The sequence below is a fragment of the Microtus ochrogaster genome, unplaced genomic scaffold (genome assembly GCF_000317375.1).
Source record: "Microtus ochrogaster isolate Prairie Vole_2 unplaced genomic scaffold, MicOch1.0 UNK6, whole genome shotgun sequence".
Classification (NCBI taxonomy): domain Eukaryota; kingdom Metazoa; phylum Chordata; class Mammalia; order Rodentia; family Cricetidae; genus Microtus; species Microtus ochrogaster.
Window position 1 is genome coordinate 10,686,053 of NW_004949104.1, and position 20,653 is coordinate 10,706,705.

The following is a 20,653-nucleotide window of genomic DNA, read 5'->3' on the forward strand; positions in this document are numbered from 1 at the left end:
TTTTTTGGTTTCTCAAGACAGGGTTACTCTGTGTAACAGTTCTGACTGTCTCCTATCTTTTGTGGAGCAAGGTGGCCTTGAATTTACAGAGATCCACCTGCCTTCCTGGAGCTAGGATTAAAGGTGTACACCACCACTGCCTGGCATCAGTGTTCTTTATATTTAAACTACATATTAAGAACAAGCAGTTCTGAAGGGCACTATTCAAAAGTTCATGGCTGATTGTGTGCTATAATGTCAGCACGCATCAGATTTCAATTTTGGACTGTCAGGGCAAATTTGGAGTTACAGATTTTAAGAAACTTGGAAGACCTTTGAAAATTGACCTTCAAAATCTGTCTTGTTCCAGCATCACTATTGACTCATGCAATAACAGTAGTATAAGCAATTCATTGCTTAAACTTACGGGTTGACCCTTATTCTTGTTTTGTGTTTGAGAAAACTGAGGCTCTAAGAGATTAAGTTGTTGCAGAGGCAAATTAATGGTACCCAGATTTGGCTACAGTGTTTAGTATTTTTAACCATTATGCAGTGCTGGTTGATGTTACCTTGAAGGTTTTGTTTTCTTGTCTATAAGGCAGAGGACTTAGCTTCCTGATCTATAAGGCTTTCATTTTGGCTTATTTTATTAAGCTTCTGAGTATTATGGATTATTAACAGTATGTGGACACTGCCAAAGCAAAGAAGTAAACTGAGTTACTTGAATGAGTTGAATTGGAACTTGTGCTAGCATATCATTTGGAAACTCTGGAATTTCTTATCTGGATCACAGATTTGGTCTTTGAAATGAATCTGCTTGCTTTGAATGTGTCTAGTCTTACCTTAAGAAAATATTAACTGTACACCACACACAATGAGAATTCTTTTTTCTTTCACTTAGGCTTGTACTGTGTAGCCCAGGCTAGGCTTGATCCTCATGCTTCAGCCTCTTGAGTGCTAAGGGCCACCACTCTGGGCCCTCAACTTAAGTTTTCTGCTAGTAACTTATTTTAAGAGGTTTTTTTTGTTGTTGTTGTTGTTGTTGTTTCTTTTGGTCATTATGATTTGATTGGAAGTTCATTATTAGAGAAAACTAAAATTTAAAAAAATTTTACGTGTGTTAGTAGAATGTTGAGTGGTTCAATAAATCAACTTCAGAGAAGGAAAGATCTTATGGTACCTGCTTTATTCTAAATGTTAAAAATCTTTAAAATGCCAGACAATTTTAGGTACTACACCAACAATGTTAATTATATTTTGAATTGTGAAATAAAACATTTTATTTATTTATTTATTTACTTTGCATTAGGCTTGCAAGCAGAGTCTGGACTAGAGGAGTAGAAATTTTTGTGGTTTGGTGGAAAGCCTGTACTTAGAAACTCTCAAACTCTATATTTGAATGCTTCTTTTCTTGCGGCTTTTTAAAGCCTCAGTTTTGTTTTTTTTTTTCATTTGTAAGATGGAGATAATATAGTATTTGAGGATTATGCCAAATAACAATCAAGTGGTGTTTATTCTTTATACTGTTTTATCTAGACTAAAACCTAATTGTAACCTGCTCGTTGATGTTAGACATTAGACAATTTTTAAAGATTATTTTTTGTGTATGAGTGTTTTACCTGTATGTATGTAAATGTACCATGTGCATGCCTGATACGTTCCGAGTTCAGAAGAAGGCATCAGATTCCCTGGAACTACAGTTAGGGGGTGGTTGTGAGCCACCATGTGGGAACTGGGAATTGAACCTGAGTCCTCTGCAAGAGCAACATGTGCTCTAAGCCACTGAACCAGCCATCTTCAGTCCCTAGGCAGATATATTCAGAAGTATATGTTGGAGAGAATGAACAGGTCTTAATTTTTTTAAAAATTAGATCCTATGATACTTACTATTGATAGTTATTCTTGGTTATAGCTGATAGTCTGAAAAAGAAATCTGGTTTCTTCTAATAGTATATGCTGCTTTTTATGGGATTATGCAAGCTAGGGTTTCCACAGCAAAGGAGTTTTAAGCTCTTTGGTAGTTGGTTTTATGACTGCTATTCTTGTTATAGTAGTGGTTCCTTTGGCATAAGAGGAATATGTTTTTAAGATTCGTATCTTAAGTCATTTGATATACTTTTATGTAGCCAGGTAATCAGAATGCTTAAGTATAAGGTGACTTTTTTTCTATTACTCTTGGAACATTCTGTGACTTACCTTTGGCATATGGTATTTCTGAGTGGTTTTCTCCATATGAGAAGTGAATGTACAGGGGCCTATGAAGTCAGAGACTTGTGTTTCATATGATTTACAAGACTGCTGAAATGTAAGGCAATCATATTTGTATGCATGCATGTATGTGCACACACACTATTTGAATGTAAAATAACTCCACAATTTCTCAGCTTGAACTCACAGAGATCCCTGCTTGCCTCTATCTCCCCAGTACTAGGATGAAAGGCATGTGCTGCTAGCTTTTTTCTGTACTAATTATGGCAATTAACTATTGTCAGCATATTCAGAAATTCAGCAAAAGCTCTCATTGTTATGAGCTTGTACAATTTTTTCTTTTAAATTCAGGTTGTCTACATAGAGAAACCATTTTCTTTACATAACAAGCAAATTTATGTTTGATTTTATTCTGGAAATGCTGAACTACAAAACTATTTTGGATCACATATGTTTAAATCAATTGGAAGCATCAGAGTTTTAAAAACCTTTGTGTTTTCTCGATTAGTTGACTTCAGAAAAGGGACAAATGATATTTAGGTCTGTGAAGTTTTTGTTTTTGTTTTTTAAAGATTTATTTATTATGTGTACAGTGTTCTGCCTGCATTCCAGAAGAGGGCACCAGATATTGTGGATGGTTGTGAGCCACCATGTGGTTGCTGGGAATTGAACTCAGGTCCTCTGAAGAGAAGTCAGTGCACTTAACTACTGAGCTATCTCTCCAGCCCCCCTCTTTGTTTTCTTTTTTAAATTTGAAACAGGGTCTCTCTATGTAGCCCTGGCTGCCGCTGCCCTGGAACTCACTATATAGACCAGATAGACCAGGCTGGATTCAACCTGCCTCTACCTGAGTGCTGGGATTAAAGGTGTACATCACCTTGCCTGACTTGAGAAATGTCTTTAAAAATATTTAATTATATCTTACATGCTAACCAGCAGTAAGTGTACCTTTTGAAATATTTGGCAAAAAAGGAACTTCATGCATTGTGTATGTGTTTTATGATTTTTAAGGATTATTTAGAACAATGATGTCAACGTCTTTAAGCTCCATCTATCTCATGAGATTCTATTTTTTTCTGACCTTAACAGAAAACCCTTTAATGATGTTTGCTACCATACAAAATACTCTAGCTACATTTAGTATCTATTAGGTTATCTGAAATATGTGTGTATAAAATACTGATGATACTGCTAGCAACGAGATTTGAAATTTTTTTCTTAGATCTTATGTGTACAAAGCACATTCCTAAACTTTACATAGAGTACAGTGAGATTTTAGCTAAAAGTGCTGTGTGCTTGCCCTTTTAATAGCCTCTTAATAGATTCTCAGTGTCTCATTTTTTATATGAAACAGTTGGAAGTACACAGTGCTTTTTTAGTTTTTTTTTTTTGTTCTTGTGGCAAAGGATGTTATTATTGTCTCCATAATTCTTATTTACAGTTTTATAACCAGAAGCCAGAAACCTTTTCCTTCCTTCCTTCTTTCCTCCCTCCCTCCCTCCCTCCCTTTTTAAATAAGGTTTCTTGTAGCCAGGGCTAATAACCTTAAACTTGATAAGTAGCCAAGACTCACCTTGAACTGATAATCTTGCCTTCACCTCTGAGTTCTAGGACTTTATACTACAAACCTAGTTTTATGTTGTACATGTTAGTCAAGCACCTTACCAACTGAGTTACATGCCCAGCCTAGAAACGTCATTTTATTTTAAGCCAGAAGAATTTGAGCTCTGTTTTATTAGTTTTATCTGTTTTATATGTAACATTCCAATGCAAGTTACACTTGTATTCTTAGTCTAGTATGCTTTTATTACCATACATCAGGGTTGTTTTTTTTTTTTGAGATTCACTGACTTACGTTAAAAATATGTTCATAAGCGAGGTGCATGTCTTTAATACTATCACTTGGGGTACAAAGGCAGGCGGATCTCTTAGTTCAAGGCCAACCAGATATACAGAGAGAAACCCTGTCTCGAAAAACCAGAAGAAAACAAAAACAATAAAAACATGTTCTTGTTTAAATAAATGAAAATGATTAAAAATAGAGTTTCTAGTTTATATTTCTACACACTAGTCTGGATTGTATATAAAACTAATTTGATGTAATTTTATGACTTATATCAGACTAGAAGATGACTGAAAGCTTGAGAATAAATATTAGATTACCTACTTTAAAAAAAATTCAGTCTCTGTAGAGACTGTTAGAACTTTCCAGTGCTGACTGTGTTTTCAAGTCATCATGGTGTGGGGTAGTTTTCAACAGCAGTGATTGCATCTCAGAGAAACCTTAGTGGCTGTGACACAGCCACTGCTCAAAGCAGAGTCCCCACAAGAATTCTGTTCTAAAGATAATCTAGCTATATAGCCTAAGCTTACCTAAAACTTGTTATTGTCCCTCAGCTTTATGGAATTACAGTTGTGTGCCATCATGCCTAACTGTAGATTGACTTTTTTGTCTTATGTACTAGGGATCTAACCTAGGCCTTGCACATGGTATGCAAGTGCTCAGATGCTGAGTTATGTCCTCTGTCTCTAGATTGACTTTTTTGTTTGTTTTTCAAGACAAGGTTTCTCTGTATAACAGTTCTGACTGTCCTGGAACTCACTCTATAGACCAGGCTGGCCTCGAACTCACAGATCTGCTTACCTCTGCATCCCAAGTGCTAGGATTAAATGCATGTACCACCACCACTCAGATTGGCTTTTAATTAACATTATCTATAACAATTCATCTTAATTTTCCAACCTGCCTCTCTGTGTATCTGCCTGCTTGTTTACCTGTTTCTCTCTCTCTCTCCCCACCCCCCATGAGGATTAAATCTAACACCTATGCATGCTAGACAGATACTGTGCCACAGACCTGTATCACCAGCCCTCTCCCTATACAACCTTCCTAATGCTGTGACTCATTAATACAGTTCCTCATGTTGTGGTGATAAAATTATTTTTGTTGCTACTTAATAATTGTAATTTTGCTACTGATATGAATTGTAATATAAATATTTTTGGAAATAGAGTATTACCAAAGGAGCTGTGAGCTACAGGTTGAGAACCACTGCCCTATACAAAAATGGAGTGGAGTACATGGGGCATTTTTTTATCCAACTGATAGTTTGGCAAATTTAAAGCAATAATTTCAAGGGACTGGAGAGATGGCTCAGAGGTTAAGAGCACTGACAGTTCTTCCAGAGGACCTGAGTTCAATTCCCAGCACCCACATGGTGGCTCATGACCATCTGGCTTCTGGCCTGGAGGTATACATGCAATCAGAACACTATATACATAGTTAAGTCATTTTTTTAAAAAAAGTAAAAATTTTGAAAATTACTTAAATTTTTCTTTTTTTGATAATATCTTGCTACATAGTCCAGGCAGGCCTTGAGTTCTTCATCTTAATACCTTTTGGATGATGTCATTATAGGGTCTTGGGATTTCAGGCATTGCTATCATAACTGTGAACACTCAAATATTTATAATAAAGAGATGACTTTTTAAGGCAAGGTTTCTATTAGAAGTTTGATTCTTCCATGTCAAGTACTTAACATTTGGATTTTATCTGGAAGAATTTGAACTTCATTCCATAAGTGAATTGGTGATAAAACGTCTGCATTTTGCTGCAACATCTTTCTTGGTCCTACTGCCTTTGGATTAGCAATAGATATATTCACTGATCTCATGGGAGAAAATGTCTTTCTAGAATTCTAGGAAGAGGTAGTTTTATTTATTTAAAAGTTTACAGTTTAAAAAACAAGCTGAAGAATAACCTTCAAGAAAATCAATTTTCCTGGACAGTTAGAGTTTTTATAAACAACTGGTTCACAGTTTAAAACAATATCGTAAGTGGTCAGAGATCCTAAATGCTGGGTACTAGTGTTATATTTCAATCTTAATGTTTAGAAAATGCCATTTTGATTATTGACTAAACATGAAAAAGCAAGAAAAAAACTATGAGAGTTGATTATAGTTTGTGCCTATAATTTTGTATTTCCTTTAAAAATCAAGCCGATTTTGTGGATGGTTCTATATCGACCTGTTCCTCTTTATAGTTAGTGAAGACTGTTGTAGGAAATTGTACAACTTAAGAAAGTGTAAATTGAGCATACCTGTGTGTGAGCTGTCCCAGGAAAAAGAGGAGACGCATGGGCTTTGTGCAGCTTGTAAGTGAAATCCCCTCTTCTCAGAGCAGAAGGTAGCGCAGATCATTTCAACTTCCTCAGACATTGGCTAAAACCAGGTCTTTGACTAAGATCCTTAAAAAAAAAAAAAAGTAAGAAATTCTCCTGCAAGGGTAAGAAGACCATTTGGTATGGTCTTCTGGGTGTCCAAGGAAAAAATAACTTTTTAAGTGGAGGCTTCAGTGATTATCTCCTGGAAGCTTCTAAAAGTTTGGGTTTTGTGAACATACCTGTCATATTATTCAGAACTCAAGATACTTACTTGTAAAGATGTATGTTTATAATTGCTTACAATTCCTCCTGTGCAGAAACTGACAGCTGGTTAAATCAATGAAAGATAAAATAGAGGCATTTTTTTCTAGGCTATTACTCTTTTTTCATACTATCACTACTTTTAATAGTACATGTAAAAATTTCAAGGTTCTTTAAGGTAGGTTTTCAATTAAAAATAGGAAAAGTAAACATTTCTGAGTAAATGGCAGGGCTTGATTTGTGGGGAATCAGCTCTAGAAAGGCTTGTGTTATGGAGTTTATATTTAGTAGTTCCATCAGTGATGCACATGTGGATTTTAGATGTTTTCTAAACCTTTTAAATGTTTATAACCTTAAGACTTATAGCTCAGGTCATAATTCTTTTGTTAACTCTTAAAATGTATTATTTCAGAACCACTCATGAATTCTTGTTTGGTGCTCTTGCTGAACTGGTTGATAATGCAAGGTATGTAGTCTTCCAGCCTCTTAATTGCTTAGAGGGAGACCTTTATGGATCATCATGACTTTAGCTCTCTGATGACTTGAGAGAAAGATGTTTTTGTTGTATATGTTGCAACTCCTAAGAGACTCGTTAGCAAAAAGTATTTTTATTATCACAGTATTTGACACTTTCTTGATTACCTTAAATTCATTCATTGCTCTTTGTGTTCCAACCTAAAAATAGGAAACTTACCACTTCCAAACCACTTTCCCTTGTGTATCAGCATCTGATAATTGTGAGAAGTAGGGGATTAAGATAGGAACTGGAGAGTCAAACTAATTGGACACATAGATTAGAGTATTAGTTTGTGTTGCCAAGACACTGTACTGCTGAATGTCTTTAAAACTAGGCCAGATTTGTGCATCTTCCCCCAAATAGTTATTTTATTACAAGTGACTACTCTTTAATCAGTATCTTCCATTGTGGGTTTTTTTGTTATTTGAGACAGGACCTCACTCTGGCTGGCCTGGTAACCACTGTGTTGACTAGGCTAATTAATGTTTACTTTACAGAGATCTGCTGACCTCTTCCTCTTATAATTATATTAACAAAATATTGTCTTGGTTTTAGTGTAAACTCTAAAATTTAGTTACTTATTGACATAATGAAGGAAGAAGAGGGTAAGAGTTGATAGTAGAATTTGAAACTTCCTCAGTTAGTGAATTTACTTGTAATTTCTAATGTCTGTACAACTGTTAGTATACTGTATACTGTTAGTACTTTTTGTGTTTTTGAGACAGGCCTTAATATACAGCCCAAGGTCCTCCTGCCTCAGTCTTTTGAGTGTGGCCATTACAGATGTGTGTTACCATACTTGACTTTTATTATTGCTTTTGTTACTATATTCTTGTTACCTGCTCATGGAAATGTACTAGATGACACATTGTTTAACTACAATCCTACATCTGGCCACTTCTCCTTCAGAGGAAGTCACTGCTAGTTTAGCAGACAATGAAAGATTAATTTCCTCAGTCAAAAGTGAGCCTGGAGATACCAGCATGTATGAGACTCTTAAAACTGTACCCAGGTCCTGTGTGTCATGCATCTTAATAAATTTGGAGTGCTTGAAATATTTCATAGATATGTCAGGGAAATTGTGTGGTCAAGTATAAAAACAAAACTTTAATATATATATATTTAAATATGCATATGTTTACTATATCTGAATTGTTCATAGCTTGACCAATTCAAAATAATATGCATTACTCTTAAAATACTGTGTATTTTGCTGGTTGATACTTTAAATTCTTATCTATATCTCAGATTTTTTTTTCCTTTTGCAGAGATGCTGATGCCACCAGAATAGACATTTATGCTGGTAAGCCAGACTTTAGATCTTTTATTGCCTAAGAAGTGAGTGGGAAATAACTGGCTTCTGGAGCCTGGAGATGACAGAATTTCTTCATGCTCTAGGTAGAAATGGGGCAGATCTGACCACATATGTCTTAGAACCCAGGAGCTTTAAGAGGGTGCTGGAATAGAGTAGTGGGAAGTACAATGATCCAGTGTTAGTCATCTTTCTGGAAGACAGGGTCTTGTTGAAATTAATCCTTCACTACTCCTGGTAACAGAGGTTTTTCCCTGGAAAGTTGCTGGTGTCAGTTGCAGAAAATTGCTGGTAATTGGTTTATAGAGATGCTGAGATCATGTGTTAGGCTTTTCTAGAGTAACAGAACTTACAGAATGAATCACACACACTATATATATAGTGAGAGAGGATATATATAAAAAGGGGATTTATTAGAATGACTTACAGGCTTCAGTCCAACTAATCCAACGATAGCTAGCTGTGAATAGCGTATCCAAGAACCCAGTAGTTGCTCAGTCCACAAGGCTGGATGTTTCAACTAGTCTTCAGTACATGCTGGAATCTCAAAGAGGTAGGCTCCAATGCCAGTGAAGGAATGGATGGGCTAGCAAGGTGGAGGCAAGCAAAGAGCAAAAGCTTCCATCTTTCATGTCTTTATATAGGCTTCCAGCAGAAAGTGTGGCCCAGATTAAAAGGTGTATTTTCCTGCCTCGAGATCCAGATCAAGGCATGTGTCTTCCTTCCTCAAAGGTCCAGATAAGAAGTGAATCCACCCACTTCAAATCAAGCAGAAAATCTCTCACAAGTGTACACTCCATTTCTAGATTCCAGTTAATTCCAGATGTAGTCAAGTTGACAACCAAGAATAGTCGTCACAAGTCCACTCCTTGTCAACTTGACATACACTCATATCTCTTTATGCTGTAATTATTTCTAAATGAAGACAATAACCAGGTCATAATAATGCCTAAATATAATGTAATTATCCCACATATAATTAGAAACACATTATATATTTAACCAGGTCATAATTATGCCTAACTTGATATAACTATCCATTGTATAACCACAAATGCATTATAAATCTAGAATAGGTGACAGTGTCCCTTGGGAGGCATTCTTTTAGTATCTCAAACTTATATCACGAGAAGGAAAGTGAAAGAAAACACAGATACCTGCATAAACACATTTTTAACAAAATAGAATACTCATGTCAACTATGATCCTTGTTTCTGTTACTGGTCATGTGACCTTAGCTCTATTTCCTCCACCTTTGCAAGCACCTCAGCAGATCTTGGTTCTTTTCCTGGAGGAGGAAAGGCAGAAAAGGCAAATCCATAGCCAGAATAAGCATCTACTCTAGTAAGGACAAAGTGTTCTTTCTATGGAGGAAATGGTCCAATGTAGTCAACGTGTCACCAGGTGATCTGGTCACCCTGTAGAATGGTTTTGTATCTGGGACTCAGTGATTGTCTCTGCTGTTGTCATATCTGGCTCTCAGCAAGCAGTAGCTGTAGCCAAGTCACTTGGTGAGTTGTGGTCCATGTTGTTGAGCCCATGTATAACCTTCATCACTGCCACCATGGCCGCTTTGTTCATTGATCCCATTGGTCAGTGACAGGAATGGCTGAGGAAAGAGGCTACTGTCTACAGAACGGGTCATCCTATCTACTTGATTATTGAGCTTCTCAGCAGAAGTCACTTTTTGATGAGCATTTACATGGGACACAAGTATCTTCACATCCTTTGCCCATTTGGAGAGATCTATGCACATACATCCTCCCCAGATGTTTTTCTCACCTAGTTCCATGATTCTTCCCAAGTCCCTGACCATCTAGCCAATCCATTGGCTCTAAGCCCATGAATCAGTAAATAATCGCACATCTGGCCATTTCTCCTTCAGAGGAAGTCACTGTTGGTTTAGCAGACAATGAAGGATTAATTTCCTTGGTCAAAGGTGAAATAGGCAGTATTTCAAGGGGCGGTACTGAGGGTACCACTTCCTGAGGTGAGGGGAAAAAAACAAACCTCGAGTATCTGAGAATTCAAAGTTCTCAGCCTCAGTAGGTTCCTCCCATACATCTCTACTCCAAGTTACAGGATCCCAGTTTCCACCAACTAATGCCCTTCCTTTAACTGTGGATACCATCCATCTGAGGCTGGAACTTGAGCTTTCTCTGTAATTCAGCCTTATAATGAGGGCTTCAGCTTGATTTTCTACAACTTGAGTTCTGTGGCTTCTGGACAGAAGATTCTCTTCTAGGCCGCACTTAGAAACTTTAAGACTGTTTTTGTGCATCTAGAACTGGTCAGTTTTATCACTAAAATTCTGAGGTACTAGAAGTTGATTGGTTTTTGTCACAGAGCTCATCCCTATCCTTTGTCAGTTCATCCAGAGATAAATTAAGCAACCAACCAGCATGATCATTTCCCTTGTTTTTCTCCAAACTGTCTAAAGTTTCACATACAGGGTCCCCAAATTCTTTCCCACTCACAGTTGGTGAACCAGGATAATCTAAAGCATTTATCTCACTATATGGTTCATACCATGGGCTTTCAATATTCTTTGAATTCCCAGGAGAAAGGATAATTGGAAAGGCTTCAGTAACTGTAGGTGCTAGCAAATTGAAAAGCCTGTTACAGATACTTAAAAGATTCATCCTTACACTTTTGTTGTTCTAGAGCCAGATTTGGTACTAAAATTTGTAATTAGGGTTCTCTAGAGTCACAGAACTTACAGAATGAATCTCTCTAGATATATATATAAAAAGGGGATTTATTAGAGTACTTACAGGCTTCAGTCAAACTAATCTAACAGTTGCTGACTGTCCAAGAATCCAGTAGTTGCTCAGTGCACAAGGCTGGATGTCTCAGCTAGTCTTCAGTACATGCTGGATCCCAATGAGGTAGGCTTCAATGCCAGTGAAGGAATGGATGGGCGAGCAAGGTGGGGGCAAGCAGACTATGATCTAGAGAGCTTCCTTCTTCCTGCCCTGTAGAGGTTTCCAGTAGAAGGTGTGGCTCAGATTAAAGGTGTACCTTCCTGCCAGATCAAGGCACCTGTCTTCCTTCCTCAAAGGTCCAGATAAGAAGTGAATCTACTCACTTCAAACCACTTCAGAAAATCCCTCACAGATCTTCCCTCCATTTCTGGATTCCAGTTAATTCCTGATGTAGTCAAGTTGACAATAGCCATTATAAAACATCTTTTTGAAATGTTAGGCTTAAAACTGGATGCTGTGACATCCTCTACTGTTTGCTCAGTTGGTTTTACTTTTATATTGTAAGATCATCTTTGTCCTAGAGTTACGGTGACAGTGACAGAGTTTTTAGTTATTGTTAATTGGCTTTTTATTTGTTTTCTGCCCATTCAATATTTATAGCAATACCTTTTTGATCATTTTGATACTAAAAACTTGAACAAGGAAATAGAAGACAATTCTTAAACTCAATTTGGCTAATGTGATATATTTTATTGACATTCTTTTCTAAATCTGAAAGATTTTCGGTCATATTTTGAGCATATGCTCAAAAAAAGTTTGTTTATGTGAATATACAGTTTTGAAAGTCTTTGTTTATGTGGAATATACAGTTACTAGATAATCCTCTTCATGGAATCATTTGATAAGTGGAAATAAACACAGAACCTCTAGTGTTGTGTTGTTAGGAAGATTTTCTAGATAAGACAAAGGACTTAGAGTAAATTATTTTGGAGAAAAAAGAAAATATAATGCCTACAATCAGCTGTTCACCAAAATTCTGAAAGCTACCTGTAGAAAAGGCTGCCAAAGTGGTAGAAATACTTTGGATTTGTTGTTGTTGTTGTTGTTGTTTGTTGTTTTGGGGCTTTTAGACAGAGACACACTATGTAACTTTCTAATCTTAGAGGAAAGTAAGAGGAAAAAGTAGTATTGTAAGACTTGAAGATGATGATTGCTAAATCTCCTAGATGGTGCCACCTTTCCAGGCCATAGCTGAGTGTGCATGCAGGAGTGCTGGCAGTTACCTCCCAAAGAAACTGACTATTCAGAAGATAAAGAAACATGAGCCTCCACTTCAAGTGATGTTGAAGGAACATATCCTCATAGTGGTCGTTCTAAGAAGTTATAAAGAAAAGGTCATCTTTATTCCCTTCTACCATCTTCATTGGATAAATTTTAGCAAGGAAATTTAAGAAAGTTAGATTATAAAAGGAGTGCTCAGTGTGCTTTCTATTTGTTTTGGGGAAAGTTCAGAGGATGAGATGAGGCCTTTGCTCTCAGAACCTAATATCTAATTAAAGAAATGGTACACTACAAATGGTTACAGATGAACAGATAAACAGTCAAGACAGTAAGAAACTGGGTATTGTAGCACTTGCTGTTAATCCTTAACAGGAGGTAGCGAGGCAGGAGGATCAGTTTACTCATCTTGACTATTTGGGGAGTTCAAGGCCAACCTGGACTCTTATGGTTTTATAGTACTGTAAACTGAATGAAGAAACTTACTTTAAAAATATCTCTCTCTCTCTGCGCATGTGCGTGCGCATATCTGCCACATGTGGGGGGTATACATGGAGGCAAGAAGAAAGCATTAGGTCCTCTAGAATTGAAGTTACAGGTGGTTTTGAGCAACTCAGTATGGTTCTTGGTGACTGAACTTGGGTCTTCTGCAAAAAGAGTGTATGCTCTTAACCACTGAGTCATCTCTGTAGTCCCATAAAACAAAAGCAGCCAGACAAAAAGAAGCTTTGAGATAAATCCTTGAACTAGGAGAACTTGAACCCACAGTTGAAGCAATAACTGCTGAAATAGCCTGACTCCTTTACCCTAACACAGGCCTAGGAAGTCAGCTCTGGGGTATTATTCAAGGGATTTCAGTGGTCTTGGGAACTTTTCAAGTGGCATTTGGCTCAAAACAGTTTTTAGATCCCAAGAGAGTCTTGATAATTTTCTGACAGTATACAACAAATGTCTCTGGGCAGGTGCTAGGACGCTGCTGCCACATGCTCCGTCCCTTATCCATTGTGAGTCTCTGTTTGACTGTTTCTTGTAGACGGAACTTGGGAAGCTTTTAATACTTTAAAAACAAGAACAACAAAAAACCCTTGTTCCTGCTGGCCACATTTCACTTGGATGAGCTAGATTTTGATAAGAAGTGTTGCCTTAGGAGAAATGTTCTCATCTACTAGGATCTTCTAGAAGAGCCTCACTCTGGACCTTTGAAGAGGCATTTATTCATTCAGCCTCTTGAACATTGAGAGATACTTATAAGTCCCTGTGGTTTATGGCCCATCTAAAATAGTATTTTAATTTGCATTAGTTTGTTTATTTAGCAGAGTGCAGTCATGACTCATTTAGTTTTACCCTGTGGGGGGAAAAAAGCATTTAAAACAGATTTGTCAGGATAGATAATTGTACAAAGTGAACTGAAGCTTGGACTCTAGGAACTAGGCTCCCAAGTAGCTTTGGGCCTTGACCTTAATTATTTTACACAGCTTCTTCTTTTTTAGTAGATGTGTTACTTTTATTCTTGTGCTGAGCAGTGGACCATGAACAACATCTGTACTGGGGAGGTTGATGTTAGTGCTTCTTTTCATGGTTTGTTTGGGTCTCCTGCTTCAGTTTCTGCCTCACTCCCTTTTCTGTTTGATATCTACATATCTGATTCCAAGACTAGTTTTCCCATTGTTTACATAGTCTTCACTGAATTAAAAGGCACCTTGAAAATTAGTATAGCCTTTTTCCTTATTTGAGAATCTTTACTCTATTGTTATTACTTGCTATGAGTTACCATATGGTGCTCGTATAAGAATGGAGGCCACAGTCTTGTGTCATGTTTCCTTCTTGTTGGCTAGGAATCCCTGCCAAAACTGTGCTGAATATCATTGCTAAAGGTCTGTAATTCTGACTAGGCAGGTCTATCCCAGAACTAAGAACCACTTGCTGAATCTTGTGTCATTTCGCTTTTCAAGGGCCCATATCTAGGAGGTGATATGACAGATATACAGATAGCTCACAATCTGCAGTTAGTCTAGAGGTGATAGTATATAAACATAGTAATTAATCTGTATGTGGCAACTGCCACCATTGTGCTTATTACTACATGTTGCATCGTTGAATGTTACCTCAGACATAAATCACAAAGGAAGGTACCCTGTTGAGATTGAACAGTTGATAAGGTATAATACATAATAGATTACTTAAATGACTTGGGGTCCATGATGTTGGACAGATGTAGTAGTATATCATGTTGATATATAAAAAGGTATATAGGAAAATAAATATGATATATAAGAAAGAAAGATATAAAAGATATGCATATTCAGTGATCTTGAATGTTAAGTACTGGTCTCTTCTAATAGATTCTCTGAAGCCTTGTTGTGAATTAGAAAGCACTAGAGAAGCTTCATGTCCTCAAGAGCCCTGAAGTTTAACTCACACTAGCTTAGTAGTACTATTTGGAGAAACTAGATTTGAACCCGTCCTTTTATACCCGGCTTCACTTTGGTTCACTTTCTGTACCCAGGTTGTCGCCCTGTAAGTGGTAACAGCCCAGTAATGGCAGCTGCTTCTTTTACAGAAAGGCGGGATGACCTTCGAGGAGGATTTATGCTTTGCTTTTTGGATGATGGAGCAGGAATGGATCCAAGTAAGTGGTTATGGTAACTGTTTCTTTTTCAGAGCATAACAATTTACTGTCAAAGTTGCTTTTCTGTGACCTCACTGTTGTGGCTAGACGATCCACCTAGGGAATGAGAAGCTGTTGCAACATCTCAGGCTTTATTACACTGTGTGTTTGCTGGGTCTTGTCTTAACATAGGAGGTGTTTGGACAACACAGAATGTCAATCTGAAATCAGTTAGATTACCTGTCTCTTGACAATGTGTTTATCAGCTTGCACAACATCCTAGAGCCGTCACTACTGAGACTTCTTCCCCTGAAACTGTTCACCATGTTCTAGTAACAACACAGGGCACTGTGGTGGTATTGATGGACTAGGCAAGGATTACTTTCTTATGCCTCATGACTGACTTTCCTTCGAGAGAGGTTTTGTTGGCACAGAGCCTTGCTTATATTTAACATGACTCACATCTCTAGCTTTGAGAAGTCTGGGGAAGAAATGCTAACTTTTTATTTCTCTTATCTGCCACTTGAGGTGATGCTGCCAGTGTGATCCAGTTTGGGAAGTCAGCCAAACGAACTCCTGAGTCCACCCAAATTGGGCAGTATGGCAATGGATTAAAATCGTATGTATATTGAAAGCCTGCTGTAGGGCTGAACACAAAATCACATGATGTGCTCTTGCTGTTCATCCCTTTGTCCCTCTAGGACTATTAACTCCGGAGCAGTGGGAGAGTCAGAAAGGAGAGATGGTTGGGGGTGGTTTAGCAACTATCTAGCTGAATTTTCTCAGTAGTTTTTGAGTAGTATGAGTATCTAAAACACTGTTCTCTAGAACTGTCTCTCTTCCTTTATTGAATAATAGATAGTTTTATCCCGTGTTTGAAAATGTGGGTGGTTCTCTTCTGGGCTGGGGTGTATTTGAGATGGCAAGGGAGTCACTTCACAATGTATCAGTATGCTTGTGCCGGACATTGGGGACCCAGAGTGAAAAAGGGGCAGTTCTGGAGCGCCATGTGTGTACATCCTCTAAGGCCATATTGTAGGAGACCCATCTTATTCCTTCAGTCTATTGGGATATCCCTTGGGCTTTGGTTCCCACTTGTTTAGTGCTTAGAATGTATTGTTTGTAGCATTAGGTCCTGCTTGTTGGGGTTTCTGTCCCACCCAGTTCCTCACAGCCGGCAAGTCCCAAAGAAAATTACACAGAGGTCTCCATAAGTTATAAACTCATTGATCCATTAGCTTAGGCTTCTTGTTAACTCTTATAACTTAGTCCATTATTCTAGTATATGTTAGCCACATGGCTCAGTACCTTTTTCAGCGGGGCAGGTCACATCCTGCATCTTCGGTGTCTGCACAGGACTGTGGAGGAATGGGCTTCTTCCTTCCCAGAATTCTCATTGTTCCATCTCTACTTCCTGTCTGGTTGTCCTGCCTATACTTCCTGCTTGGCTACTAGCCAATCAGGGTTTATTTAAGACATAATTGACAGAATACAGAATTGTCCCACACTAGTTGTTCTGGTTTTTGAGTAAAGCTCTGAGGAAAAGGTTTCTGTTTCTGAAATGCTCACTTCCAGCTGTACGTACCTTTGGGTGGAATACTATTTAGTGGAATGTGAGTTTGTGCAAATGAGATTATGACTCATGTTCCATCTTGCTGTGGAAGTGCGTTGTTTTATGTGAGAAAGGGTGGTGGTTTGATCTGTCAACAGCCTCAGTTGGGCTTCATGTGCATTGTGCTTTGGGTGTGGAGAAGAGAATGCTTCCAAAGAAACCAGGGCCCTGGTTCCTGGGCTTTCTTCTCAGGGAAGGATCTGAATGTTAATAATAAGCATTCCCCATGTGCCAGAAGGTACTGTGGCTAAAAACTTTGTATGGATGATATCATTTAAGCCACACTTCAGCCTGTGATAGGTGGGTTTTGTTAGCATTCTCAATGAAATTTAGATGTATAGGAGTGAAATGACTTGCCTGATGGTATAAAGGTGTTTATTTGAAGGGTGTATATATAAACCAGGTCTTTCTGATTAGAAAATGGCAGGGACTGTCCATTTGACTTTGGTCAAGGGTTCAGATCTCAATCCAGCCATTTAGTCACTAAAGTTGTGGCTTCTTGCAAATTGATCATACTTACAAATAGTTAGGATCACCTGTTATTGTTGCCTTGAGAGTCCCCAGACTGTGATCACAATAGGAAGCTTCCCCAGAGGATTCTGAAAATCTAAGACCTGTAAAAACCGAGGTCTCCAATAGACCTATCTAGTCCTGCCAGTTCTGCAGACTCAGCTTTACCTCTCTGACAGTTTCCTAACCTAGAAAATGAGGTTCTAAATGCTGATACTCTCCTTAGAAGCCGGTTAAGTATGACTCAGAAAGTACTTAGAAGACTGAGAAAGAACATGTACAGAGTTAGAGTGCAGTTATCAACATGTTTTGGAGGCTTTTATGAAAGTCCCTTTGAATTGGAGCCATCTAGTGTTCAAAGTTAAGAAGTTACAGGAGGTGATTTACAGTGAGAATAGGGTTTAGCAAAGGTGTTGTTTTTGGGTTTCTCTAATCAGACCCTATTGTTAGGATCAAAAACAGAAACAAAAAAGATATAAAGAAAGTCTTCTCAAGTTTGAGTAAGGGCAGTACTGTCCACAACCTGCAGGAAAAGTAGTCCTATCTTCAGGAAAAGGAGAATTGATAGCCCCCAGAGCATCTACTTAGTGTCTTGGGAATTTTCCTGAGTGCTTGGGAAATGCGACATGAGATTCATTTATGTGTCTGGCATGCCAGTCCGAATTGTATATAGAGATTAATGAGGCTTCCTACCATTGTCTACTCCCAGAGGTATTGTAAGGACTAATGAGATAATAGCCAGAAGCTGCTCAGAAAAAAAACGGAGCTAAACAACCTCATTGTTGAGTAGATAGTCTTACTGCTGCTTCATACTTCTGCTGTATCCTGTGCTGCCTGAAGATGCCTGTCTTTGCCTGCTCCAATAGAGGATTAACATGGCCAAACAGGAAGGAAGCCATTGACATTGATTGCATTTAGATTTTTTTGCCAGATGAGTTTTGTTTTCCATTGATTCTAGGGATTGTACCGAGGCCCTTGCACATGCTAGGCAAGTGTTCTACCATTCTGCTGTATGCCAAGCTCCAAACTGCCTTGTAGAAGACAAACTCGAGGCTATTTCAGAATTAGCTCAAAGTAGCAAAGCAATTCTGAGACCGAAAATGGCTAGAGTTATGGGACATGGATGTACTCCTCTTTGAACTATTTTCAAAGATCAAATTTTGAACTGGGCCTGATATCATGATCGAAGAAAAAATTAGCATTTGTGTTTTGATAAATGTTGCATTCATGCTGATTTGTGAAGGCTTGTGAGAGTCATTTTTTGACTCTTCTCTTGACAGTGTAGTAAAAAGACAGATAGAAACAGGGTGTTGCCCAAAAAGAAGATGATGTGTTCAAGGTGTCCACTGTTGGAGTTAAACGAGTGGTGTCACAGAAGACCCCATGAACCTAGAGCTCCAGCAGGTTCTCTTGTTAGGGCTGTGGCAGTAAGCTGGGAGGAAAGCAAACCTGGGACTTGTCGTCTGAGCGAATATATTCTAGAAGGATGGTGAGAAGGGAAGTTTGCTCAAGGAAGTTATAGACTAAGGAGTTAGAGACCGTTAGGAAGGCACAGCAAGGAGTGCTGGCTGAGTGCAAGTGGACAGGGGCTGTGGGATCTCTTGGGAGTAGGGCCATTGGTGGTCTTGAAGAGGGCCCTCTGGTCATACTCAGTTATTCCAAGAAGGTGCTCTCCCTTTCCAGATGAGCTTTGAGTCCTTGGGAGAGTGATCTGTTTTCTGTTTCCTTTTCAGGGGCTCAATGCGCATTGGGAAGGATTTTATTCTCTTCACTAAGAAGGAGGACACCATGACCTGCCTCTTCCTGTCTCGTACCTTTCATGAGGAAGAAGGCATTGATGAAGTAGGTTTTATCCTTGTGGCCTGAGTTGCCACTTGACATTTACTGGGTTTATCTGTTGTTCTGAGCTCTTTGAAGTTGTAGAATTGAAGAACTTGCCTGCTCTTATGGGATGAGATGGGTGGATGCATTGGTTGGAGGATGGTAAGGCAGATAATACCTTTATGTGAGAGGAAGTGAAATGTCCAGGTAAAGACAACAGCTTTTCTGTTTTTGAGAGACTGTAAAGTGACCAGAAGTGAGAGTTGGATTCTAAGCTTCTCCTTATCTGCAAGATACCCCAGTCTGTGGAGAACTGTTACTCAGGCGGGTATTTTGGGCTTCCCTAACGGATTGGAAATTATAGTTGATGGTAATAATAGGACATCAGTGTCTTTGTCCTCTGAGGATTATTTTGTGGAGTGTGTTGTGAACACATTTTCTTTTTGAGGAAATGTGTCGTGTCAATCTAACTCATGTCAGAAGCCATGAGTCAGATCCCTAACCAGGCAGGTTGTGAAGCAGGTAAGTATTTGGAAAACATTAGTATGAGCTCATTGTTAGTAGCGCCTTCCACCTGCTCTTACTAAGAGCTGCTTTCTTGCCCCAGTGATTATTACTGTCCTGAAAGACAGACTTAGAAATATATCTTACTTTTAGAATATATTGGGATTGGAAAGATGGTTTGGCAGTAAAGAGCACTGGCTGTTCTTTCAGAGGACCAGGTTCAATTCCCAGCACCCACTCCCGTTCCACAGGATCGGATACCCTCCTCTGACCTCTGGGTACCAGGCATGCATGTGGTACACAGACATACAAGCAAGCAAAACATCCATATGCATTAAAAAAAAACTTTTTTGGTAATTAATTAGGCAGTTACCTAATTACAGATGTCTAGATTATTCTCTTTGTGGTTTGGTGACTTAAATACTGAAGAACAAATGTTCTTTTCTTTTTGAGACAGAGTCTTAACTGGGTAATTCTGGTTGTCCAGAACTTGTTATGTAGACCAAGCTGACCTCAACTCATAGAGATCCACCTGCCTTTGCCTCCTGAATGTAGGAATTAAAGGTGTATACCACTGTACTTGTCAAAGAGCTGTTTCTTGCTGGGGGAGTAGGGAAGGTCTGGCCAGCTTTTCAGGTGTGAGTAATAGAGGATAGAGCTTGAGAGGGATCGAGAAAGTGTGGAAAGTAATTCATAGCTGTCACATAAGTAGATGGTCCAATTGAGAAGTTCAGTCTAGTCCCCTCTGTTGGTTAGCAGTGATTGAATTCGTACTGGTGCTGTTGAAATCTGAGTATAAATTTGTGGCAGATTAATTGATGTTAAAACTGGCATGTTTTTCTACCATTTTTATTTATCTAGTTAGTCGACTTGTTCACCTGTTAGGTATGGTTTGTTACCCTATTCAGCATATTTGGAGAGAAATATACTGAGGCTATAAAGAGAAAACTTCTAGAAGAAGATAGGACAGGAAGACAGCCTGGACTAAGGTATTCAGAAATGTTGCCTAGTGAAGGAGTCTTGGAGTCAGTGAAAACGTTCTTTTTTTTTTAAATTTTTTTTTAATTATTGATTTTATTGAGCTATACATTTTTTTCCGTTCCTCTCCCCTCCCTCTTCCATGGTCTCTATGCTCCCAATTCACTCATGAGATCTTGTCTTTTTCTACTTCCCAT

At 38.4% G+C, this 20,653-nt stretch overlaps 1 protein-coding gene and 1 non-coding gene across 2 annotated transcripts in view; one reads left to right on the top strand and one right to left on the bottom strand.

Moving 5' to 3' along the window:
* The window catches only part of Morc2 (MORC family CW-type zinc finger 2), a 44,250-nt gene that overhangs the window by 2,265 nt on the left and 21,332 nt on the right, over positions 1-20,653 (top strand). The window contains exons 3-7 of the mRNA XM_005366111.3: positions 7,024-7,077; positions 8,397-8,431; positions 14,984-15,052; positions 15,560-15,650; positions 18,887-18,995. Of these exons, the coding sequence (XP_005366168.1) occupies positions 7,024-7,077; positions 8,397-8,431; positions 14,984-15,052; positions 15,560-15,650; positions 18,887-18,995 (358 nt within the window). The remainder of the gene's footprint in view (positions 1-7,023; positions 7,078-8,396; positions 8,432-14,983; positions 15,053-15,559; positions 15,651-18,886; positions 18,996-20,653) is intronic.
* Positions 4,371-4,504, bottom strand: LOC113458172. The gene has a single exon (XR_003378597.1). It is a non-coding gene; the product is annotated as a U4 spliceosomal RNA (small nuclear RNA).